This window comes from Numida meleagris, chromosome 5 (assembly GCF_002078875.1).
Source record: "Numida meleagris isolate 19003 breed g44 Domestic line chromosome 5, NumMel1.0, whole genome shotgun sequence".
NCBI classification, from domain to species: Eukaryota; Metazoa; Chordata; class Aves; order Galliformes; family Numididae; genus Numida; species Numida meleagris.
In genome coordinates, this window is record NC_034413.1 from 17,339,210 (window position 1) to 17,365,498 (window position 26,289).

The window sequence follows — 26,289 nt, forward strand, 5'->3', positions numbered from 1 at the left end:
GGACAAGAGTTGGGCCCTTGGACTCTGTTCTGCAGTGGTATCTAGAGGCCTTGCTGGAGTGTTAAACTTGCATCTAGTCACTGAATAAAGATGGCAATGATGTGTTCTCTCTGTAAAAGACTTCTATAATGAGACACCCAAAAGGGGAAGTGAGAATTACAGGGTGCTGCATGTGTGGTGTGAGGGCGGGGGGAGGGTTGTCGTCATAACACACAAACTTGGTGAATGTTTTTATCTGTTACACTGGATTAGTGGAGAACTCCCACTGAAGTTGTTAACAGGAATTAACTAGCTGTTAGATAATCCTTTCTTGTAGCTCAGCATTTCAGTGCTTCTTCCTTTCCATGGTCTGCATGTTCCTCCACATCTGTCCTCTCAGACTATCCACAAGTTTTCTGAGTATTTCTTGCCAGTAAAATCCATCTAGTTGCTGTCTGTTTTCCATCCAGCCTAGGGTGAGCTTTACAAGACAAAGGAGAAAAGCTATACTTGTGTATGTGTGACACCCTACTAATCTTTCCTGTTCTCATAATCTATGAAATGGTCTAAGCTTACATAGCTCCAGAAAATTGCTGGTTTTAGTGTTCTTGGATATTCATAGACTTGTATAATTGCTGAATATCCTGAGTTGGAAAGCACCCACACAGATAATTGAGTCCAATTCCTGGCTCCATGCAGGATCACCAAAAAGTAAAACCAGATTTCTGAGAGCATTGTCCAAGTGCTTCTTGAGTGCCAGCAGGCTTTGGGCTGTGACCACTGCCCTGAGGAGCCTGTTCCAGTTCCTGACCATTCTCTGATGAAGAACCTTTTCCTAATGCCTACCTGACCCTCCCCTGGCGCAGCTCCATGCTGTTCCTTTGGTCCTTGTTGCTGTTACCAGAGAGCAGAGCTCAGTGCTGTCCTTCCACTCACCTTGTGAGGAAGCTGTAGGCTGCCCTGAGATCTCCCCCAAGTCTCTTTAGGCTGTGGAAGCCAAGAGACCTCGGATGTCTTTCCCTCAAGACTGTATGCTCATGTTTGACAAAGTGCAATAGTTCCTTAAACTTTTTTCCAGTGGTCAAAGGGGGGTGGATACTTCTCCTGCCACTGGAGATGGAGAAGCAATTCCATAGCAGTAATTTCGTAAGTATTAGAAGCTTACCTGATCTTAGTAACTGTTAGGCATGGCATTAAATAATAGCAGGTCAAGTAACTATTAAAATGAAATTGTACCAGTAGACAATTGGTGCACTCAGTTCACATCGGTTTTAAGAAAATGACAAGAAACAAACGATGTGTGGTATTTTTTTCCTCTATGTTGCTTAATGGCACTAATTACAGTGACTTGGAAACAGGTCAGTATCACTATGGATGATGTCTAGCCTTGGTGTTATCAGAGGCCTAATCATGAACTTAAACATTCATTGTCCTTTGAGAATACATACAATTCTTATGTGCCAGTTTATCTATGGTAACTTTGTTTCAGAGTTGTTTTTTACACCAAACATTAACTGGAGAGCAGTCATCAAAGATATCTTCAGAAGGAAAGCCAAAGTTTTACACGTATTCCCTGTTTTCTCTGTGAGGTTTGCAATTTTAGAATTCTGGGCCTTGGTCTGAATGACAGATGGCCAGGAGAGGCTAGTTTCAGTTCACATTATGAAGGTACCAAACAACAGAGTTAAGTCTTAAGCAGTTTGGGGTGTGGCTGCTGGCAAAATATAAATGTGTAGGACAGCTGAGCAGAAATCTGATAGGCATACCCATGTGTAAGTGCTGGCTGTCCCTTCTCCCTAACTGCTCCCCTTCCCCCCCCCCACACACACACACAAAATAACACCATCATGGATGCTCCCCGCATGAGAAAGTTGTGAGCCTGTTGAAGCAAGTCCAGAGGAGGGCCACAAAGGTGCTCAGGGAGCTTGAGCGCTTCTACAAGAGGCTGAGAGAGCTGGAATTCTTCAGCCTGGGGAAGAGAAGGCTCTGGGGAAACCTTACAGCAGCCTTTCAGAACTTAAAGGTGGGCTACAGGAAAGATGAGGAGGGACTTTTTGTCAGAGAGTGTAGTGATAGGACAAGGCATAACAGTTTAAAATGAGAACAGAGTAGGTTTGGATTAGATATGAGGAAGATATTTTTTAAGGTGATGGCAGTGAGGCACTGGAACAGGTTGCCCAGAGAAGCTGCAGGTGCCCCCTCCATAGAAATGTTCAAAGCCAGGTAGGTTGGGGCCCTGGGCCTCCTACTTTATTCTATTGGCCTGCAACATCAAAGGCGGATTTTGTAGGATGGCAGTAGGGGTTGAATCTTCCTGCTGATATTCCCTTACATTTTGTTGCTGTGTGACAGATGGCAGCAGAGGGGCAATCTGACACAGTGGTGTCTGACATGGGGGTGTGTATGAAGCGAAGGTGTGTCACTGAATTCCTCCATGTGGGAAAAATTGCATCCAGTGATATTAAGCAATGCTTGCTGAACATTTATGGGTGCCAAATAGTGGATGTGAGCACGCTGAGGCACAGGATAGTGCATTTCATTAACAGTGCTGTCATAGCAGCTGTGAAACAGTGGGTCATGTCTGCTGGTGCAGACTTCTACAAGCATGGCATGCAGGCTCCTGTTCTTTGCTGGTGAAATGCATAGCTAATGGTGATGGCTGGGTTGAAAAGGAGTGTGTTGTAGCTGCGAATTTGCTGTAACGAATAGTGTTGTGCTCTTTGTATCTGTTGTACATGGAAACAAGTAAGAGGCATTACTTTCAGAGCAACCCACCTTGGGCAGTCTTTAAGGTTCCTTCTAACCTCATTCTATGATTATTCCATAATTTGTCAAAGAAGCGGCAGTAGAAATTTTTCTTTGTTCAGCTAAATTTGAGATGTTAGTGTAGCCAGTTTGTTATCCTTAGCATGGATTCAGAAGTGTGTAACTGGGGGCAGAGTTGTGCCCTGTTGTTGTGCTCCTCAGCCCCATCCTGTAAACATTTTTAACAGTGGCTGTGTGAAAGGCAGTGTTATGAAAATTAAGATCGGTGCTCTGGAACCAGCTGTTTTTCGGAGACCAGCGAAGAAAAAGAAGCTTTCCACTAGCATTCACCACGTCACTGCTTTTCTTACTGGACTCTGCCTTCACAATGCCTGGTATGGGACAGGACTTCTCAGTTGGTCTCACTAAGGAGAAGAACTACAATAATGCCTTTAAAGTACGGCTATGTAGCCTCTGAAGATTTTCTCTCAAGGAACAAACTTTAAAGAGGGTAAAGTTGTTACCAAAAATTAGATCTGAACCTCCAGCTTACTGGAAGCTCTGTAACCCATTGCACACTACGTGAGTTGTCCAGTCATCTTAGGGATGGCAACCAATGCCTGAGGAAGAGAGGAATAACTTAGTCATGAAGTGAGGTTTATTTCTGGGGCATGCTTTGGCATATATCAAGTTAGACCTTGAGGAATCAAACTGATTTAATCCATCATTAATTTACTTCCCAAGGACGATTGCTAATACAGTCTGAGTGATTACTGGGTAAGGACACATCAATGTGTTCAAATTTAGTAATGTCATTCTACCAGTGATAGCAGCTGTCAGAACTGATACTCTCCCCCTGTGAAGATGAATAGCTTTTTTCTATCTTTTTGGTTCTGTTTGTTTAAAGTGCTTTATACTGTGTGAGACAGATTAGACAGCTGTAAGCTGGTTCCCTGTTACTGTCTAGAGAGACATGTTGTCCCCTAGAAGGAGTGGTTACAGTAGAAATGCTCTGCATAATTCCCTGAAATCTGTACCAAAATGTGCAAAAACCTGATCTGAAGATCTTTGCTACATGTGCACCTATGACCTAAAAATACTTTCCAGAGATGGGCCTACATTGCAGCTTTGCTAACTTCCAAACTCCTCAATTTGGAAAAAAATGCTTTTAAGTCAAATGAGTTTCTTTTATGAGAGAGGCAGACATACCAACTAAAGACTGAAATTTATCTTGGTTTATACCTTATATTAGTTAATTCACGCAAGTTGAGATGATAGTCAAAGTGAACATTCTCTTATGCAAGCCACCTCTCACAGCTTACAGGGCTGCAATTCTGGTTGAGTTAATTAGAACTCAATTTTAAATTTAATTGAAAAATTAAAAGGTGAAAGAAGAGTAGATATGATAGGGGATGAAACTTTTCTAAGGAATAATTAGTTGAGGAAAGAAAGAGGAATTACCTGTATATGCTCAGAAAGATTATTTGATCAGAAGCGTCCAGAAAGGGCAGATAAGCTACATGCATGATTAGCTCAATTCTTCTTTGTGCTCAGATGCAGTGAGGCTGGAAAAGAGAACTACTTAGTAGAAGAGTGGAGCTTAAATTTACAGTTGCTGTTATGTTTATCTTTTCTTTACCCTTTCCATGGCCCTTCCCATTTCACTGGTGTTTGTGTCCCTTACAGGGTCTCATTCTACTGCAAGGAAATCAAGTGAATGAGCTGCCGCCTAATCCTGATGAACCGGGAAAACATCTCTTTGAAATTGCCGCAGGTAGGCCAGCAAGTCCTTTTAAATCATCAAGAGAAATTGAGAAATAGGACTTGATTAAGTTATTTGCTGTGGTAGTCTTTCTTTTGGATGGAACTGCTGCTGTTGTTCCTCATGAAAATAGTTGAAATGCATTGCACTCCTAGATTTTTCTGTTTTGAGGGGGCTCCTAGCCAGCAGTGCTGTGTGGTCTCTCACTTTAGTGTGGTTTTCCAGTTGTTGTAGGTTATAGTAGAAGTTGCCATGCAACACAGAGCTTACGGAAAAGAGACATGCAGTATCTGGATGTAATTTGTTTTTATGTATCCTGCTAAGATTTTAAAAAAATTAGTAGTCTTTGAATATTTGTTTTTTTTGGACTAAAAAATTAAGAGAGTAGGTAAGCTGCTGTGGGAAAACTTTATTTTTTTTTTAAGGTAGAAAATCCCATTACATCACCATAATTTTATATGGTGAATGATTCTGAAATTATTTTAGCTCCTGTGTAAACATTTCCTGTGCACTGTCTTCCTATATACAGGATATATTCAGAGTTCCCTGTTGCGGCCCAGGAGCAATTGTACTCACTTGTTTCAGTTATAATTATATCTTGGTGAGGATTGTCCCTGCACTTAAATTTGAGGGCAAATTTGAATTAAATTTGAATTTTGGGAATAGCTTCAGGTGGTAAGATCTGCAGACAAGAAAACTCTGCGCTGCTAGCAGTGTTAGAAAAGAGGAATGAGAAAGGCATGCCTCTCCATACTTGTCTACCAATACCTGAAGACAGAGTTGCTGAAAACAATGAAGGAGATGCAGGTGACTCAGTTACACTTTCACTCGCTGGCCATTTTCCATTTTCTCCTGCCTGCACTAGCTGTCCATGCTTCTTAACACTTTGTTTCTCCACAGTGTTGATGCTTTTGTTAGAGTAGATTGGAGGGGGGGGGGTGGGTAGAAAAAAGCCTATGGTAATTTCAAAAGGAATGCACAAGACAGGGTACACTTGTCCATATACTTGTCCAGGGTATACTTCTCCACACTTGTCCAAACTCAGTAAGTTTGCAGATGACACCAAGCTGGCAGGAAGTGTCAATCTGCCTGGGGGTAGAGAGGCCCTACAGAGAGATCTGGACAGGCTGGATCTCTGGGCTGAAGCCAATGGGATGAGGTTCAACAAGACCAAGTGCCGGGTCCTGCACTTTGGCCACAACAACCCCAGGCAATGCTACAGACTTGGAGCAGAGTGGCTGGAAAGTTGTGTGGAGGAAACGGACCTGGGGGTATTAGTCGATGCTCGGCTGAGCATGAGCTAGCAGTGTGCCCAGGTGGCCAAGAAGGCCAATGGCATCCTGGCTTGTATCAGAAATAGTGTTGCCAGTAGGAGTAGGGAAGTCATTGTCCCTCTGTACTCAGCCCTAGTGAGGCCCCACCTTGAGTACTGTGTCCAGTTTTGGGCCCCTCACTGCAAAAAAGACATTGAGGCCCTGGAGCATGTTCAGAGGAGGGCGATGAAGCTGGTGAGGGGTCTGGAGCACAGGCCTTATGAGGAGCGGCTGAGGGAGCTGGGATTGTTCAGTCTGGAGAAGAGGAGGCTCAGGGGAGACCTTATCGCTCTCTATAACTACCTGAAGGGAGGTTGTAGTAAGCTGGGGGTCAACCTCTTCTCTCTTGTAACTAGTGACAGGACGAGGGGGAAGGGCCTCAAGTCGCACCAGGGGAGATTTAGGCTGGACATTAGGAAACACTACTTTTCTGAAAGAGTGGTCAGGCGCTGGAACAGGCTGCCCAGGGAGGTGGTTGAGTCACCGTCCCTGGAGGTGTTCAAGAAACGTTTAGATATAGCGTTGAGAGACATGGTTTAGTGGGGTTATTGGTGGTAGGTGGATGGTTGGACTGGATGATCTTGTAGGTCTTTTCCAACCTAGCTAATTCTATGATTCTATATAGGTAAATACTACTGCCTTGGAGGCAGATATGCATTTATCTGTGTGTTAGGAGTTGTTTTCTTGCCATGTAATCAGGCTGGGCATAAATGTCTATGTTGTATGGTCTTCTTAACACAGTATCAATCAGTGCAAGAAGAACAGACAGTACTGAAAGGCTCTCAGTTGTACAAGCAGGCAGAGTTTACAATAACTTACTGTCATGGCATTCTGTTTGACACACAAGAAGCTACTCTGAGAGAAGGCACTTTCCTTTTGTCTTCCTTATTGCTGCATGTTATCTGGTAATGCTCCCTTTTCTTTATATTGTTCCATGCCTTCTTAGGCTGGGCCCTAAAAACAAAACAGCAGGGCATTGTGCTCACAGTGTTGCTTACATGGGAGCATCTCCTAGAGAATGGTATTAATTGCTTGAACATGACAGATCTCATGTACTATTTCCCAAAGGTTGTACAACATAGTATTCTAGCAGTACTGTGGAACTGGGATGTGAAAGCACTTGGATTTTCCTGGTTGTGAATGTATCTGTGTGTTCTGGCACTAAAGACAATTAACTGAACCACTGGGTAAATGGGTATTCTTCACTTCTTGCCCAGCCTGTTAGGTTTTATTTCTGTGGGCTGCAAAATAGTTCTCATGAGCCAGAAGTGGTGGTTGCTTCAATGGAGTCGGCAACAACAATGCCACGTGGCTACTTGAAAAAGGCTATCCAAAGAGATGGAGAAAAGCAATACTTGACAGCATAGTTTTGAGATCCAGGACATCTGTGTTCAGCTTTTTGTGTTCAGTTTTGTCATTGCTCTTCTTTGTTTTCCTAGGAACAACTATTTACTCTTAGTAAACCACTGTCCTGCCAGCAAAATTCAGATGTTTTCTCTACCGTGTGGAGCTGAATCTATTCGCGTCTGTAGGGAGCTTGTTTGCTACACAGATAGCAAGTACTGAAAAATGCTATAAATAGCCAGTCAACACAGAATGTGACTCGACACAGACATCACCGAACAGCGTAGCCCAAAGGAGTTTCCTATTCTCTTCACAGTACATTTATGCCAAAATCAGCCCAGAATAAATACCTTTTCTTTCTTGCGTGTCTTCTGAAATGATTGCTTGCCAACCTGCGGAACACCCACGTAGTGAACGGTTCTTAAATGGATGCCAGATAGAAAAGGGAGCACAAATCATCTTGCAGGACCCAAAACATTATTTTCCATCAGTTCCCATCTTTTCTTGTGCTGAGTGTACAGCCGTGATCATACTGCTGCTTAATTGTGTTTCTGTTCTCCCAGTGTAAACTTGGCACTACATAGTTTCAATAAGGGTGATAAGATCTCTCAGTATTTTTAACTAAGTTGAGGATCTTGTTAGTGGAAGTACATTCCATTACTGTAAATACAGATATGGGATTTCACAGTGCTTATGAGATGCAGAACTTTAACAAAATTCAGAACAGTGCTGTATTCCTAACGTTTCTGTAGTGTCCGGCTACCACCTTAACTGGCAAAAAGAGAGGCTGAGATCTATCTTGTATTTCTTGACAAGGAAACGTCTCAAACTTTGGACTGTAGCACCAACTACCTCCAAAAACCTACTTTGTGTTCGATAGCTAGAGTTTCAGCATTCTTGTTACTAGAACGGTTGCCTGGAGCTTACCACCTGTTTTTCTGCTGTCAGCTTGCCAGTGGGTGCTGCTTCCTCAGAGTGCAGGGACTAGATTAACAGCAGTCCTGCGCATTACAGTGTCCTGCACTGTAACAGAGCCTGTATTGATTTTCTGCTGAGTAACAAGAACTAATGATGGGCATTGTGTATAATTCATGTTTCATCAAGTTCATTTATAAGCTGCATAGTGCAGCTTGGAGAAGGGTTAACTGGGGACGTGAGAGACTGTAGAACAGTTCTGCAGTCAAACCAGCATTGTATCTGCTGGCAACACTTCCTAAAACATCTCCTTTGGCAGAAATATTCTGTATCTTCTTTTCTGGATAAACTGTGCATTTCTAGACCCTTTTTAACCTGTTCGTGCTTTCTTCTCCCACAACTAGTAAAGTTCAAGGTGGAATGGCAGGGTAAAGCATGGACACTTCACCAATTGCTCTTACATTCCAGGGTGCATTAGCATGTGGTGGGGGGATGTTTCTATAAAATTATTGGGGTGGTCTGAGGTCAGGTGCAAAGTTCAATCATTTGGGGATGATCTTCACATGTAGCAGCTAGTATCTCTGAGAATGTCCTAGAGGAGTATTGATGAAGCCATCACACGCTTCTGAGATTCAACTTTCTAAAAAGTTGATGGTTTTAATGCCATGTGGCAAATAGCCTGTCTCATTTTAATGATTTGCTCTTTGCAGCATTAAGAGAGGAGATACTCAAGTTCTGAAGAATCAGAGATCATTCTCTGATATGGGAAGGAGTCAAGGGTGTGATAAAAAGATCCAGAAGGTAGGAAACAAGGACTGTCTTGATAAGTAGGGCATGGATTATTAGCAACATTAAGAACAGCTTTTCTTTGTAGAAAACTTGATGACTTCAGAAGATTTTTCTATTCTCTTTAGAATGGATTCAGTCAGTCTTTTCATGAAGAATGAGAGGGGAAAGATTCAAACATTAAAATTGGTCCTTCGTTAAGCAGCTACCTTAATGGCTAACATCCTCACCTGTGCAGGAGACCCTGGTTTCTCTTCCACCAGGTTTAGGCCTGGACACTGAACCTGTCACCTGTATCTTCCATCATTACTGGTCTTAGTGGGACAGATGGTTTTGCTTCACTTTTAACTCTGAAATTATTCTAGAGTAACACCCTTCTTGGAAGAATGTTTGCCCTTTATTTTAACAAACTGGCACGTTGTGATTGAAAGCAGCTTTGATGAAAAACTCTCTCCTGATTCTTAATGGCAGCTTGTTTCTTGCCACAGTGTTGTTTGCTGATGTTAGCAGTGACAGCACTTAGCTAGATCTTTATGTGAGAACTAAGAGTACAGTGTTGTGGTAGGTCTAATTTGATTTTGCTGGAAACCACTGCTGAAGGGATTGATCTTGCTTTTCTCCTTTCCTCTTTGCATCTTCCCCAATATACTCTCACATCTCTCACTTCAGCTGTTATGACTGGGAAAAAAAAAAGTATCTTTGGAACCAGTTGACCAAACCAAGGTTGGTAGAATATGCACTTGTGGGTTCCTTCATACGCTCCCCTTGAGTAACACCACCAGCCCTCTCATTAATGAGGCAATTCAGTCTCCAGATCTGTTGTTTCAGGCTTTTCGTAGACCTAGCCAGAGCAAAGGTGCTTCTGTTTGATTCACATTTAGAAGGCTATTTTCAAAGCGTAGAACTCTGGCACGCTGTTCAATTAATTATCAAGTCTGAGCTCAATATGAGCAAATTGCCTTTTCAAAAGGGACCTGAATTCAGCAGTGACTCCTTTAAAGATGGAGCTTGTTGTATTCTGCCAGTAGTCTGAGGCGGGTTGAAATGCCTCATCCAGGAACTTCTTTTTAGGGTTTATGTAGGAGCTGTTTCACTGCCGTTTAAAAAACAAAACTATTTAATAGGATATTAATAAAGGTAGAATTGGAAGATGGGAGTACTAACTCTTAGAGGAACTGTAATCATTGACCACATGCTCTGTGGGGAGTGCAGCTGGGCTATTGGCAGTGTCTTATAGAGCAGTTCTAGTGGCAGCTCATTTGTCTTGTCCCAGTAGGGTGAATAGTGCCTATAAAACACTGCTTTGCAGTACGCTTCTGTGTCCCAGGTAACCAACAGCAATTAAGTTATTTTTGTCACCTTTTTATCTCAGTTCCTGTTGAGATTATGTGTAATTAAAATACCTGGAGGAGTAATTAGAAATTCAGACGTTTATAATCATTCTATATTTTCTATCATTCGATGCGTATTGCAATTCTATCAGCAGGAAGCTGAGTTTGCTGCTGGTAATTAATGTTTTCTCCTGAAGCCTACAGCTGACTACTGACTGCATATCTGGATATGTGATGCTGGTTTTAGAGAGTTTTATTTAGTTTTCTGGGATTCATCACTTAGCATAGCAAAGAAAGTAGTTCTGGGTCCTACTGAAAAGAATGAAGCGATATTATTTTAGTAGAGCACTGTGGAAATGCTTATCAAGCTTATGGACGTCAGTGAGTATCCATGACCGGTAGGAGAAGATTGATCTGCAGTGGAGCTGCCATTGCTACTGCCTGATCTTTAATTTTTCTAGAAGTCTGGAGTGCAACTAAAGGCAGAATATTTATGTCACTAAATGTGGTAACTATCTTATGGAACGTAAGCTAAACTTTCCATTTATTAAGGGGGGAGAGAACTAAAATGTTTTCTCTGAACTGCCTTTGTAAAAGATTGCCAAGCACAACAGAATTGCACACCTTCTTTACTAACAGTCTGGAAACTTATTTGTTACTGCCTTGCAATTTGGGTTTAAGACCTTCAAGGTAATACCAGGTACATCTGAATACCAGATACATCTGCTGGGCTTTTATCTGCTACAGGGACTCCTTACATGCAAGATGAGCGCAGCCTGGATCTCTTTGGGTATGTGTATTCTGTACTTTCATAACAGAAAATGCAAAAACTGTTGATACTTTGGCATCTGCTGTTGATACTTGCTCCATCTGCTCCTGAGCACTAGATGGTGCTGGTTCTTTCCACCTTGTGCTTGGAAACTTGCTACAAGCTTTGGCATATCCTGAATCACTTGAATGAGAGTTCATCCTGCAAGAGGAAATCAGCCTCTCCTTGTTTTTTGGTGTCTCCTCAAAAGCAAGTCAACAAGTGAGAGTTTCTAAAAATGCTGTTGCCTATCCTGTGAAGCTAATACTGTGACAGAATACAGCATTGCATACATTTGCACACATTTGCCGTGCCATGAGCAACTTAGTCTTCTTGGATCCCTAAGATTCTACTGCAGATTTTCAGCTGCAGTTACAGGTGCCAAAATCAACAGTCTTTGAAAGCATTCAAGTTCAAGTTCTTCACCTGTTTCATGTTAGGATGGATTTCCTTCTTGTGGAAGAGCAAAGCGTATTCTGTATGGATATGTACAGTAATGGCTGCATGGGGAAACCACTTGAATCTAGGCCTCCACTCTTTTAGGTAAAACAATCCTCACCTGGGGCTTACTGGCTATTTTGTTGTATCTGTCTGTTTTTCCCCATCCTGAACATGAGAAACTTATTTTTCAGAACATCTATCTTCATTTTTTTTCCAGTTTGAAGGAACAGGAGTTTTCTTCCTCTGCCTGAGTGTTCAGGTAAGAGTTTGATCAAACCTCCCACTGCATTGTTTCTTAGGGATTTGACTGAAAGACACTAATTGTCTTCCTCAGGGCAACTCCCTTTCTCCTCTACTAAAATTATTTTATTTGCCTGGAAAAAAAAAAAATAGTTTTCATGGCCTGGCCAGACCTTTACAACTTTATTTAGAATCAACAGAAGCACCCAGGGGCTGTCAGTATTTCTAGGTTTGTTGTATAAATTGACTTGAGTTGAGCAGCTATTGTTTGGGAAAGTTAATGGAGGCCTTGGCTTCACTTATGAAGACATTAGACACTAACAATTCAAATCTTCTCCAGGCAGGGCATCTCTTCTTACTAATCTCCTGATCCATGCTGTCTCTGAATCCTTGACTGCACCATGCCACTGATGAATCTTTCTTGAAAGACCCTCAAAAAAGAGACTGGAACTTTGCCATCTGAATTCATATAACCTTTACTGATTTCAGTAATGTTATGTTAGATCCAGCGGTGTACACAGAGATCAATACTCTATTACCTACTTAAGGCAGGGGCTTATTGCTGTTTAAGGTCTTAATACAGTATCCAGACTTCTATATAGATGCACTACTAGGCTCCTCTTCCTCCTGAGGGCTGTGATGCTCTCTGATAGTTATGAATGTTTTGGCTCATCTTGTGTTGTCAACTGAAAACATATTGAAGGGTATCAAGGGGCACCTGCAGCCAGTTAATTGCTTCCCCCCCCCCCTCCCCCCCCAATATGCAGTGCCCAAGGCTTATGTTCGCATTTGGCAAGCAAAGATTCTGCTTCATGAAATAAACAAGCTCCTGCCTTTGTTTCACTGGAATTGTTTGATCTGTTGCCTACATCCATCAGTGCTCTGGGACCTTGGATAGTTTAAAGTGATCTTGGAAATGGGCTGTGACAGCATGTGTGTTCTTCTGTCCTGGAATCTGCATCTCCAGGAGAAACTCTACATCTGATCCCTAATCAGTAGCACCTAGCTATCTTGAATGCAAGCACTAGCTTTCAACAAAAACGCTGTTTCTTACAGCTTCAATTGCAACTGCATGTGGTCTGCTACAAAAGGAGCATGAGGGTTAAGGAACTTCATGAATAGCTTTTTCTGCAAGCGGAGATCGTTAAGACGCAATTTCTAACTGTTCTAGAGCAGTTTTCCTTAACCCATTGTATTTCAGAAAGTCAAATATTGTTTGCATTGCATTTTGTGTGGGCTGCCCCTTGAGTGTAGAAATGTGAGTCTGTAAGACACTGTTACTGGAATATACAAGGCATCGGTTAATCCCATCAGGTTGGCTTTTTAGTGCAAATTAGGAAGGATCTTGAACTCATCATCCTGAGATGTTCCAGAGTAAGATCTGAATATTTTGCCTTAAGGATGATATATTTAGCCCTGAGGAGCGTGTAGTTAGTAGAAAGATAAATATATTTAGCATCTCTGTGCAAGAATAGCTTTGTTTCATAAAGATATGATATCAGTCTGTCAACGTGATCAATTATATGGTGCCTTCCTTGTATTTCTTGCTAACTCCTCAAAAATGAAGTCTTCAGTGCTGTCTTTCTGCTTGTGTGCTCTGATGCTACTGATGGAGGTTAAGCTGTGTTCTGCACCAGAAGCAGCTGTATTCCCCTTTTGCAATAATTCAGATGAATTCTCTGTTTTATGCAATGTTTGTGATACCTCAGATAAAGATACTCTAGTGGATTAGCATGAAGTAAAGCAAAATGAAACATGATAAATGGCAATGTAGTTTATAGAACACAACAAATTCTAGAGGTAATAAAGATGAGTATTAGAGGTCAATGTCAGGATGAAGAGGGAAAATATTAAGCTAAAGGGAACTTTATAACTTAGATCCCCAAACCACAAATGTTTTACTAGTTGGAAGTCTTACTGAGGTGAGTTGATCTCTAAGTCACGCAGTATTGGGCCCTTTATTTGAAGTTCATCTGACTTGCCTTTTGCTAACCAATGGGTTAATTCTTTTCCCTAGCTGCCCTGACAGTCAGTTAACTTTACTGATAAAGTGTATTTCAGATTAAGTTGGTAGTCTGAGCTAAAGAGGCAGATTTGCTTGCTCTTTTCAGTAGATTGTCCTTGACTGCTTTCTTTTTGATTTTCTGCACTTGACCTTTTTAAGGGTCAACATCTCTGCTAAGTGGTTCCTGTTTTGCTTCTTTCTCTCTTTCTTTTTTAAACTCTGATAGTAGAAGTAAATAGCTGAAGTTTGAGGGGATGGATGATGATTCTTGGAGGTTTAAATTTTAAAAAGAAAATGATCTATGGATCCTGAAGCTGGCAGCAGATGCACGTGTCTGTGGAGTTCATGCTGCTTTTGTGTTTGGTGTAATGGCAGGAACAAAAGACAATCTCTTTAGTTTGTAAATGTAAAATTTTGTGGATGGGGAACTTGATTTCTGCTCTACTCGTGCTGTTGTTATCACAGAATAACTGTAATATATGCAGCATTGAGTGACTTGTGGGTTTACTCTGATTTCTTACCTGACATGGGGTGCCGTGGATCTGAGTATGTGTGGTATGCAGCAGGTGCAGGCTACGCAGAATAGACGAATTCTACCCTGTACCCTCCTTCTTCCCCCCACAGAAGTGCTTCAGACACATTGTATTCATTGAAAATAGAGCAAGCAGTAGGGCTGGTCATCTCTAGACCAAGTCTGGAAATCACATAAGTGAAAGAAACCAAAATATTTGTTTCCCAGAATGCTCCAGAAGGGAAATCTGACACCTACAGACCATTCCTTATCTAAAGAATAGAGAGGAAACCATAACCTGAGAACATACTATGTCATAACAAAGCTGTTAGGCAGCACTTCTGCTGTGACTGAGGTAGCTGTTAGTGCTGGTGGCTGAACTGTTCAGTATAATGTGCTGACTTGAAAATGCTGTTTGGAAGTCGTTCTGGGGAGCAGCGGTAAGAAAAAGAAAACACGTTTCCTTTTCACACAGCCCCCACAATAGCACAGTGCAGAAGGAACAGCAAAGCTGATAACCTGCTACTCCAGCATGTGAATAAAAATCTAATTGGTAAGCTGCTATCTGATATGTTTATGAAGCTGTTTGTGAATGATGTCCTAATGCCAATTGGAAGTAGCAGCTGGCCTGATGTCAAACAGCTGTGACAATTCACATGCAACCCACTCTGTTTTTTGTCTGAAATACTTCAGGAATAAACAGTGTGCTGTCAGTGTGAACCAGCTTGCACTGGGCTGTCTAAACCTCACAGAGAGGAGGAGGAAATAGGGCAGAGATGCATTGCCGACAGCTGAACACTTAAGATTTATGCTTTGTTAAATAAGTAGCCATTCCAAAAAGTAACAGTAACTTAGTGCTACTTGTAAATGCTTTCTTTAGCCTTCATGTGCTACTTCAGGTATTTCCAGAAGCAGTGAGTAGGTATGATGACTGAGGGAGGAAGGCTCAGGTGTTGGAGTGCTTATATGCTTCTTTTTTATAATTTTTGAGATTCTTATCCTACACACGTGCCCTTACCCTTGGGTACAGTCCTATAACATGACTGCCACAAAACACTTTCCACAATTGATCTTGTTCTTAAGATTCACTTGTGTTATGCAGGAAGTCAGAGTAGGTCATGACAAAAGTCCCTCTTGTGCATAGTGTTTATTCATAACTTAAAAAGGTGCAAGTTACTTGCAGGGAAACAAGCTCACTTGACACCTGAACTGCTGGAAATGCAGGCTCTGTACTTTCTGAAGGACTAGTGCAACATGAAGAATGGGAAAGTGTGAAACAATTTAGTTTCGCTGGGACAGCCAAGAGAAGTGCTGACATTAATCAGCATAGAAATGAAATGCATGCAATTTTATTACTTGAAGGTGTCCCTGGGAAGTGGAGTTGGAAAACTAAGGAATTAATTGTGTGTTTTCAAATCAATAAATTATTAGAATATCAGTCTATTTCTGTCAATTCTTGTTGTTCAAAGAAATTTATGCAGAAAGAGATTGATGTGAAATCTTTGACATGTCCAGAATGTGGGTGGTTGGTTTTTGTTTCCTTGTTTGTTTTTGTGATTAAGCTCTTCTAATAGATCCTGTAGATCCTTGCATATTGGATTTACGTGTGTTGCAGACATGGTTAGTGATTCCTCCTTTCTGATTACTATGAAGAAATTAATTCTCCTGTGTTAGAGTAACTCATACAGATCCCGTTGGTCTGGTTAAATGTCTTTGGCTAAAAGGGGAGGTTTTGTAACAGTTTTGCTTGAGACCTATTTATTAACCAGCGTGACTGTATTTTGTTCATCTATTTGTTTGTTCCAGGAATAATTTAACTCCTTTTCCTAGTGACCTACATACGGGTTCCCGATAAGTCATGCATGAGCTTGTCATTGCTTTTCTAAGGAGTGCCTGGATGTGTCCATTGTTACGTAAAGAACATTATACCATTTTACATAGCATTGAAGTAGCAGGGCTGAGATATGCCAGTAAAGAAGCCTTAAACTCCTTATTAGAAATTACTTTGGTTTTATTGCTTTAGCAGTGTGTTTCTAAACAAGTGTAAAACCTCTGACCTTGAAGAAACATAGTTTTTGTGACCAAAAGGACCTGAAAACGCTGTATTTTGAACCAACCTTTTTCATCTTATTTTCAAGAACAATTTTTTTAAACAACCACATCAACTTGATGAGTGCTGAGAACACTTACTGAGGTGTGGTTAATCTGTGTTGAATTTAGTGGCTTTTTTTCTCATAAACTTCGCAGTCTCTGTAGTACCTATCACAGTGGATTCTGCTCAAGATACTGTTTTGTAAAAGAAAAGCGATAAGGCAGCTGGGGTCAGGAGTATGTTCTGTTTAGTGTAGCATGTTCTGATAAGTGTAATCTTGCTAATTTTCTACAAGCACTGTAATTGAAATGAATGTGATTTCTTCCATTAGGAGGACAAAGTTCAGGTTGCTTATAATTATGGAAGTCTACTTTTTAGCAGACTGTTTATTTTCTCATAGTTTGTGTTTTCTGTCTCTGTTCTGGCAGGTGCACAGCCCAGTGCACACACATTCTTTTACAGTCTGACTTTGAATCTCAGCCAGTGGAGATGGATGTATTTGTAACTGCAGGATTAGGAAGCGTGTTCTACATCCATAAACCATTGCTCATCTAACTGAAGTCCACTTAAGATGTTGATAGATCGATGTCTCCACCTGGTACCAAAGATGCTGTATATTGTGCTGAACTCTTGAAATACTGTTGCTAGTTCTGGGATTTGCATTTAATCACGACATGTCTGACACTCGTGAAAACTTTGAAAAGGGTGTGTGTGAGATAATAAAGAAAAGAGCTTTGAAATCAAAAGAATACCACATTAGAAGAGGGAGTGTCTGTGAGGCCTTGAAGAAGAGCTGTGCATTATATTAAAGGATAATATTAAAGTTGTGCTGTTTCTCTGAATTTGGTGTTGTGGATTTAATATTTATTTCTAGCTACATTGGTGTGAGAATCGTCTTACCGCAGGAGGGGGCATCTCTTATTAGGAGAGGCTGGTAGAGTTGGGACTATTCAGCCTCGAGGAGACTTGGGAGGGGGGAATCTTACCAATGTCTGTAAATATCTGAAGGGAAGGTGCCAACAGGATGGAACCAGGCTCTTCTCAGTGGTGCCCCGTGCCAGGGCAGGGGGCAGTGGGTACAATTTGGAACAAAAGAGGTTCCTTCTTGAAGATCAGGAAGCACTTCTTTACTATACAGGTGACTGAGCACTGGCACAGGTTGTCTGAAGAGATTGTGGAATATCCTCCTTGGAGGTCTTCTGAAGCTCCTTGTGTGTGGTGCTGTGCACCCTGCTCTGAGTGTCACTGCTTGACATGGACCCAGAAGTTCCTGCCAACCTCACTTAAGCTGTGATTCTGTAATTTGCACTAAAACTGTGTGCTTTACTGTCCTTCCCCTATGGTCTGCAACTAGTGGGGAGCTGGGCAAGAGCAGCTACAGATGCATGGCCACTGGCAAGAAATTATTCATCACTCAGGGTAGGAGTTGTTGATGTTGGCCAGTGTGCTTATCTGCACTAAGAGGAAAAAAAAGCAGAGCAGCAAGAGCTGTCCTAGCATACTCCTTCAATCAGTGCACACATTGTATTTTCACCAACAAAAATGGAACAGTAAGGACATCAGCTTTGCCTGGAACAGGTGCAAAGAATTCATTATAAAGTAGACTTTGTCCGTGGGCAGAGCTTGACTGGGGATTTTTTGTGCTTCCTCAAGCACTTTAATGCCAGAACTGTAAGAGTTTGCTAATATCTCTGATATCTGACCCTAAAGAGAGGACTTGTTAGAGTTATAGGATTTACTCTAACACAGTGTGGCTGAAGGTATATAGGAACTTGCAACAAAGCCTTCTTCGCTTGTTGTTGGTTGCACCTGAAATTTCTTTGTTTTGAATTTGCATAGGAAGCTGTGAGCTTGTCTTGTACATCAGATGGTCTATTAGAATTCATAGGCTCTGTTTCTTTTAATATTTTTTTTTCACAGGTTCCTTTTTATTTCAACAAGTGTTTTAGGTCAGAGAGTAGTTTTTCTTGAATGGAAGGAATAAAGAAGATGGGCATCTGGAAAAATACCTTTTAAAACATGGTTGGCGCTATGGAAAAAATGTGAAAAATGCTAGTGCAAATGATCCATATGTCCGGTGTTATGGCTTCAGATGCCGAAATTCTTTTGGAAGCACAGCGATTGGAGAGAAGAGGAAGGAAATAGACATCAAATCAGGATAACTTTTCATAAATTCAGGATCTCACCATTTTCTGGACTAGAAACTTTTTAATAGGACCAGGCTGTAAGTTCCGAAATGCTATTCCTGACTCACCACCTAGGTGACTTTTGTTCTTTAAGGATGTGCTACTTTCTTTAAGCCCATGATGCCTCTCTTACTGTGACTGTGTCTTGTTATTCCCTTTAGCCAGACTAGGCTTATGTGTTGTATGACCTGTGAGAAGGCAGTGAGTGAATACAAAATTTGTACTTGTATATGCAGTACCTACCTCATACCATCTAGTGATGTATCTACAGTGCTAACTTGTGTTCTTTTGTGGAATTAGAAATACCTTTAAACCGCAAAGATCTGATTCTTCTGTCAGCAAGTTGTATTTCAGACTCTTACTAGGCTGGAGAACTGGGATTTGCAAAAACATTTCTTTTACAGTTTATATTAAAGGCTTTAGAAGTATGCATTTAAAGGATCGAGCTTGAGGATATGGGATCTGCAAGATGGTTTAGACTAATCACAGGGGAAAGAGGTTGTGAGGGAGGTAACATATCACCTTATAACTAAATACCTACTCTCTCTGGTCTTAAGTACTTACAAGAGACGAAGAAGGTCTTTAAGGGAGTTACAATATTTGGAGATACACAAACCAAGGCTGAGCGTAATGTACTCTTCTACCTACATTATATTGCCAAAATACTCTTTACTTCCTGAGATCCACTGGATAGTAGGAATTCTGTACTAGCTTAGGGTGCATCCATTTAAAAATGCTGAGGTGGAACTGTAAGCTTCTGGAATGACTTTAAAATTAACTTTTTTGAAACCATCTTGAAATATCTGCAGACTATTAAATTAGCCAACTGAGTAGTGCTGTGCTACAGTGTTAGCACCGTGCAGCACTATTTTGACACAAAGTTTATTCAGTTTGAAAAGGAGAATGTCTAGTCCTGGGTTTCTTGAAACACGGTCTTGATGTTTCCAGTGTAAAACTGGGAATTTGGCACTTGTCTAATGAAAGGAGGCATAAATCAGGAATTGGAAGGACAGAGTTTTGTTAATTTTGGTGAAATTGTTTTCTGCTTTGGGGCACCTAGGATGAGTTTTTGGTCTTTACTGGAGCAGTTAATGCCTTTTGCTGCCCCACAGGAGCTCCCTGTTTATCAGGCAAAACCTGTCTGTAGGTTGGAGATGTGTTTATGATCTCTGCAAAAACATCAGCACGGCCCAGTAACTGCACTGTCGCTTTCTTCAAATAGACAGTGATGCTCTAATCAGATAACAGTATTAATAAACTTTCTTCTCCTTTACCCTGAGCAGATCCAGCCAGAGCTCTCCTGCATAGTGATATGCAGTAGCATGGGTTGCCTACCTAGTACTCAGTAGATTTTCTGCTTTTGATTTTCAGTTTTTACTGCTTTGGTGGTTTACGTCATTACAAAACATCTACCTGTGGCTTCTTTCTTATTCATTTTAATGAAGAAAACTTCTTAAATCTTGCTGCAGTTCAGTCCTGTACAGCCCTTCCCTGACCTTTCTGTAGCCTGTGGGTTCAGTAGTGGAGAGTCACAGGGTTTTCCCAGTTACCTGGCAAGACTGTGCTCTAACTTACCACGTGTCTTGGTAATCAAGTAGGGGAATAGTCTGGGTTGAATCTGATTTCTCACAAAAAAAACCCTCCCCATTAAATAGAGCCGTTAGCAGTTTACTAAATCCTTGACTTCAGAAATCAGTGATGTGAGGGATTTGATCAGATCAAATGATACACACTTCTATTGTCAAAACTTGATTAATTTTAATCTCATTCTCCTGGATTTTGAACACAGATATTAGTATAAACGCCCAGCTTTTCACTGGTATGTCACCTCTGTATTAGCTGGCTCCAGTCTGTTCTTTGTGAAGTGGAAATCACTTGTTTTCTTATTAGTGGTGCAAAATATTGCCAGTATTTGTATTCTTCAGACCAGTTTGTGCCTTAGAGGTTCCGAGAGAAAACAAACATTTTGTAGTCCTTGTCTTATGTCTAAGAGTTTGAAAATCAGCATTTGCCCTACTCTAGAGATGCAACTCTGCCTTTGTGATTGGGGAATCATGAAAAACATTTGTCTCCTAGTAAGAGAATAGAAAATAAACATTGCATCTGGAACGAATTGTTGAAATAGAATAGCATATTCTACTACTACTTTTTTTTTTTTTCCCCTACATATAACTTTTTGGCTTAAATCTTTGTTTCTGGTTTCCAGATATTCAACTTGGTCCTTAAATAGGAAAGAGCGTTACTTGTCCAGCTCTGTTTAGCAGCCAGTTTTCCTTTTCAGAGTAGAAGCCAATGCGCTACCGTATTTCTTAAGAAAGGAGGGGTCTGTAAATTTAAAATCAGGAATTTCAGATAGCAAAACAGAGAGCTGTAGCTGGAATAAAGTGCCAAGTATATGGTTTGGAGTTTGTTTGTTTTAGAAAAACTTAGGGCTTAGAAAAACTCCGTCTGCACCAATTTGTTTCACAGGGACTTGTTAAGAACTTGATGTTTTTGAAAGATCAGCCAAATTGCTTAGTACTTGAAGTAAAGATTTAGACATTGAACTCTAGGCTCCTGTTCTTGTAAATCTTACTCTCAGGTTGGTATGTGCAGTTAAAGGCTAAGACATACACCATTAACCATGCATCTAGAAGGTCAAATTACTAAGAATTATAGAAAACCTACTTCTTACAGCTCATGCTGTACGCACTGAATTATGTGCCCTAACAGAAGTAAGTCTCAAAATCTTTCCACAGGTTACGTGGGTCTTGTTGCTCAAAAAACTTTGCCCACAGCTCTCAGAGCATTCTCTTCTGCAGTGCCTGCCCTGAAAGGGACTTGGTCGTTCTTTCTCTTGCTTGTGACTTCTAAACTTAACACTTGACCCAAGTGCTGTGCCCTCTTTACCTGTGAGCTGCTGGCTAAAACAAAGCCCCAAAGGGACCAAAAAAGGTCCCATGCCTGGCTGCAATGCTTAGGGGTGTTGCTGCTTCTGGACTGCAACATGCAGGGTCCATGCTGCTTTCAGTGTAGTGCTGCAGGGTCTGAAAACAAACACTGAGTGATCAGAGAGCCAGGAAACATCTGTTCTATGCATATTGCTCTTTTCTTATCCCAAAACAAAACTCTTATCTTGTCTCTGTGGCTAGTGATTTAGTTAGGTTAATGCAATTACAAGGAAGTGTTTAAAGGTGCCTTCTGAATATTGCTGGAGCAACACTGACCTCGGCAAGAATGCAGGGTCCCCTCGCTCTCAATACCTATCAGTCTCTGCAGGAGCTGCCGGAGATGCATGGCTAAGTGTTTACTCTGGGAGGAGCAAATGATAGGACCCTTTCCTGTGCCGACATAATTTTCCAAGAGGTGAAACGGCATTCCTAGCATCTTTTTACGTGCACTGAAGGATGGCATTTAGTGGCTGCTGCCCTCCGGCCTTCTGAGAGCTACGTCTGCCTCTCGCGGCTCACACATCAGCCAGAGGAGCTGAGCATGCAGAGAGCCGCGAGGTGCTAAGGGCTGTCCCGGGGCTGGCCGCAAACATAGGCGGCAGAGGGGAGCCCCGGGGAGCCCAGCTGCCCCCCCTAGCCGTGCCGGGCCGTGCCATGGGGCTGCGCTGCTGCGGGGGCTGCGGGCCGCGGCCTGGAGGTAACGCACAGCGCTGACACGAGGGGGCGGCGGGGGGGTTGCCCGGCCGGGGCTGAGCCGCTCGCTGCTCCTACGGGGTATGGTGACACGGGGCACGGAGCCCTTTTCCCCCTGTACTTGGTATTCAGGCAACGGCAATCCCTTGGAAAGATGATATCAAGACCATAGCGGCTCATTTTGAGGGGATGGGGGGAGTCTTCTTATCATCTCCGAGTGTATTCTTACACTGAATTCATTGTGTCATTCCTTTCTTTTTCCTCCACAAACAAGTGTAATTTTTGTAAGGGGAAGTAGTTCTACTTTTCAAAAGATGGTCAGTGTTGCAGTAAGTTTCCTAGCTGACGTTCTTTCCTCCTCTATTCCCTTTTACAGTCTTTTAAAGAGAGCTGCTGTAAAGAGTATTTCTGTGTTGGTATTTCAGCTAGCCTACTGAGCTCAGGATCTAAAGAATGAAGTATGCTTGTGTCAGCTTTGTGCCGTTGGGCAAAGCTGCTGACATGTGAAGCTGTGCCGTTCTCTGAGAATTGGGATGGTTGGGATGGATAATTGTTAGGCTGCTCTTTGTGAAACACCCAGCCTTAAATGTCTCAAAGTCTGAATGTGTAATACCAAAACATTTTGAGGCCTTCTTAAAAGTCTAGCCTACCTTTTGTTGGGTTTTGTCTTATTTTGAAAATATATTTTTAAGCAGCTCCTTTGAAATGGTATAAATCTTTCCCCTGGTTTATTCTTCTAACCAATACAGAAGGTTGAAAATTGATTTGTGAAGTCTATTATGAAACTGAACTCTGAGACTTAATAAATCTCAAGTTCATTATAACTTTGCTGTTTGCAGTAGTATGATCAGGAAGGTAAAATGAAAGTAGCTTGTGTTTTCAGTCCCTGTGGGGAAGGCCCTAAGCGCAAAGCTGTGATTTTTATTCTAAATTGAGGCAAAATACATCCTTGTATGGTTTTGTTGAAACTCATCTCTTTCCTTGAACTTATCAGTAAGTTTATTTTCCAGGTACTTTTGAAATACTCCTAGAATTTCTAAAATACAGAAGAGACTGGGTTTCTCAAGTGGGTTTTACACCGCTTTATTCCTGCAGCTTCAGTGGAAGTTGTTTTTGCTCGCTTGCTCCTGTGGCATCGTTTCACTCAAGTCTTTGTACATGATTTCAGAGGATTGTTTGGGTTGCTGTTGCAATGACCTGACCATGAGCTTCAACTAATCCCACTCTGCTGTGGGGAATCCTTTTGGTAGGTGCGGGATTAGAGGTAGGGCTTGGGGGCAGGGTGCTGATAACATGCTTTGAGTTCGTATTTGCTCTGTCAGCTTTTTGTCTAGATAAGCTTTTAGCACATCAGGCGTAGATAGGAGTAACTGATGAGTAGATTCTGATTCCTTAGAAGAACTGGAAGGATGAAATGTCAATCTCCCTGAATGCAGCTGGTTATCTGCAGCTATCAGAGGGGTGGGAGCTTGGGGAGATTTACTTTTGTTTACACCTAGAATGAAGTTAGAGTCTCTTTTCTCTCTCTTCTTTTCCCACAAGCTCATCTCCTTCACTGGGGTCGGGGGAAACTAAAGACCTTGAAACAGTTGCCTTAATTCCATTACTGGATTAGAAACATCAAAACAGCCAGGAGTAGGGAACCCTTGGCAAAGGCAATGTTTCTTTCTGTTGCTGTAGTAGAGTTGTCCTCCTGGCTGGAAGTACCAAATTCCTGGGCAGGAATACTGGGTTGTTCCTTTACGCTTTCCTTTAGATTCAGTGGCTTACTGTCTGCTAGATGATGATGATTGCTGGCAGGGATTGGAATGGAACTAGAAATAATATCCTGTTTCCACCTCACCCATTAATACTGTTAGCTCCTATGTGCTTGTCCAGACTGGAACCTGAAGCTGGGGAAGTGTTTTCTATGCACTGTTGTTGATTACTGGGCACTTTCCTAATACCTGAACTTCCTTGTTTCAAAGCTATTATATCTCTTTTCTTGGCATTTCTGACACTAGCAGTTTTTCCCATTAGGGATGAGAGTGGGGGTCTGAAGCTGAGAATTTCTGGTACATGACTTTCTGGTGATGCAAGGTAGTCATGGTTGTACGTGAACATTTCATTTACTTTGTTTAATCTGACCATCGGTTTGGATTGCTCAGTTTAAAACGCCAGTCAGTAGATTCCAAACTGGGGCAGACGGGAAGGAAGGAGGTGAAACCAAGTTTTCAGCCGAGCGGTGTTTGCCCTTTTGTAAGAAAGAGATCATTGGGAAAATCGTGCTTGTCTGAGACATAAAAGCTAGCTTTTTTTTTTATGATGGTTGTGCTTTGTGTAAAAGGAATAGAAAGAGAAACCTTTAAAAAAAAAAAAAAAAAGAAGAAGAAGAAAGAAAGAAAAAGACCTCAATAACTTTCCATTGCCTGAACAAAAGGGCAAGGCTTTTGGAGAAAACTATACTTCAGAAACATCACTCCTAATGATTGTAAAAAGTAAGTAATATCTTACAGGCTGCGCTATTGAAACACTTCAGAATTGTAGTCTTAGAATTCATAGTACTACCTCAGAGTTAAGGAACAAATTTTCCTGTCTAAATTGTTGTATGCACTTATTTTTCTGGATTATTTTTTCAGCCTCTGTAGTAACTAGAAAGATACATTCTAACAAAAGACCAGCTCCTGTTGTCAGACGACTCTTGAGAACGTTTTGACTATAATCTTTTGCCACTGGCTCTCCGATGTACAGTTAGGCTGTTCAGCTATGTGAAGCATACAGTAGCACAGTTTGCAGTATTTTAGAGCTGTGCAATCGCCAGATGAAAAAGTGTATGTGTAAATGAGCTTTTGTGCTTATTGCTTTGCCTGCCTTCCAGAAGCATTTCTTCCTTTGTGTGGTAGGACCTAACAACCATGACAACAAAATGTGTTGGGGCCGGAACATGCATCAGGTTAGCATATAAGCCTGTTCCTCATTTTTCCAAGGTGATTAGCATGCACAGTAACCATAGTAACCGAAAGGACTTGGGAGTCTTATGAGCATTCTGCATCTTATCTGAAAGGGTGATCTCTGGGTGAGCAGAGCAGAGAACATCGCCTGCATGGATCTGCAGCTGATGTTCCCTGTTGTGATTAGCACCAAGTTGCTTTATTCTCCTCTTCCCATGTACCTATAGGTTATTACCTGCACATTTTGGAGAGGCTGAGAGTGCAGCATGACTTGAAAGTTTCTCCTGGAAGTTTTTCCTGAAAATAAAAAATTAACTAGAAACTTGAAAACGTAAGGGGCTTGTTTTAAAAAGAAACACTATCCTGAAGCTATCTGGCCAATTATTACACTTGTCTAGACATTTTTTTCTGTGACTGTGTCTGTCAAATAAAAGCAAACATTAACCTTTGACCTAACACAGCAGCAAATCTGGTGCTGAGTTAGTAGATGGAAAAGTACTGCTAACCTGTATGGTCGCTCCAAAGAGAAGAGAAAATACCTGATAGCATTTCAGAGGCTTGATCGTAAGGTTGGTCTTTTGTTTAATTTGTAGAGTGGTTTTGGGGCTGATCATGGAAGGAATTGACTGGTTGCTAAGCAGAGCTGGTTGCAATTCCGTTGTTGAAACGCTTCAATAAAAATACTTTAATCAAAAGTTGTATTTCTACAGCTTTTGATTGCCGCAACTTGGAAATATAAATTTTGATTTAAATGTGGTTTATTTCTTCCTGTAAAATGAATACTTTGCACTCAGTAAGAGTGCCCTACTTTTACTTGTCATTGTTACCAAAGGAAGTAAAAGTCAGTTTGTACTGTGTTGCACCCTGTCCTCTAACAATGAGCACAAGGTGTATTAACACAAATGGGACGCAGCCTTGCAGAAAAGCAAATGAGGGGCCAAACCTAGAAATGAAGCTGCTGAGATTCAACAAAGGAATGGACTACTGCCTGTATATAAAAACGAGGAACGCTGAAATATAGCTACCTGGCAGGTAGCAGTACAGAGACTTTTAATGTGTGATAGTTACATTAGTTGAAATGCTTAGGTTTCTTTTCCTTGCCAGCAGACTGGGTGCCCCTTCAATGAACTGCCTTTTATAGGTTGAACTACCTGCTGTGCTTAATCTGTACATAACTGAAGCTAACACCTGAAGATCTGATAGCATCTGCTCTGTACACAACCTCTGGCTCCTATTTACTGTCAACAGTCATGTTACTTGATCTAATTTCAGGTTCTC

The 26,289-nt window shown here is 41.5% G+C and overlaps 1 protein-coding gene across 7 annotated transcripts in view; it reads left to right on the plus strand.

Moving 5' to 3' along the window:
* Positions 1-26,289, plus strand: part of ARHGAP22 (Rho GTPase activating protein 22) — a 149,988-nt gene that overhangs the window by 34,028 nt on the left and 89,671 nt on the right. For all 7 annotated transcript variants that reach the window (XM_021397808.1, XM_021397806.1, XM_021397807.1 and 4 more), the window contains one exon: positions 4,411-4,498. In XM_021397808.1, the coding sequence (XP_021253483.1) occupies positions 4,411-4,498 (88 nt within the window). The remainder of the gene's footprint in view (positions 1-4,410; positions 4,499-26,289) is intronic.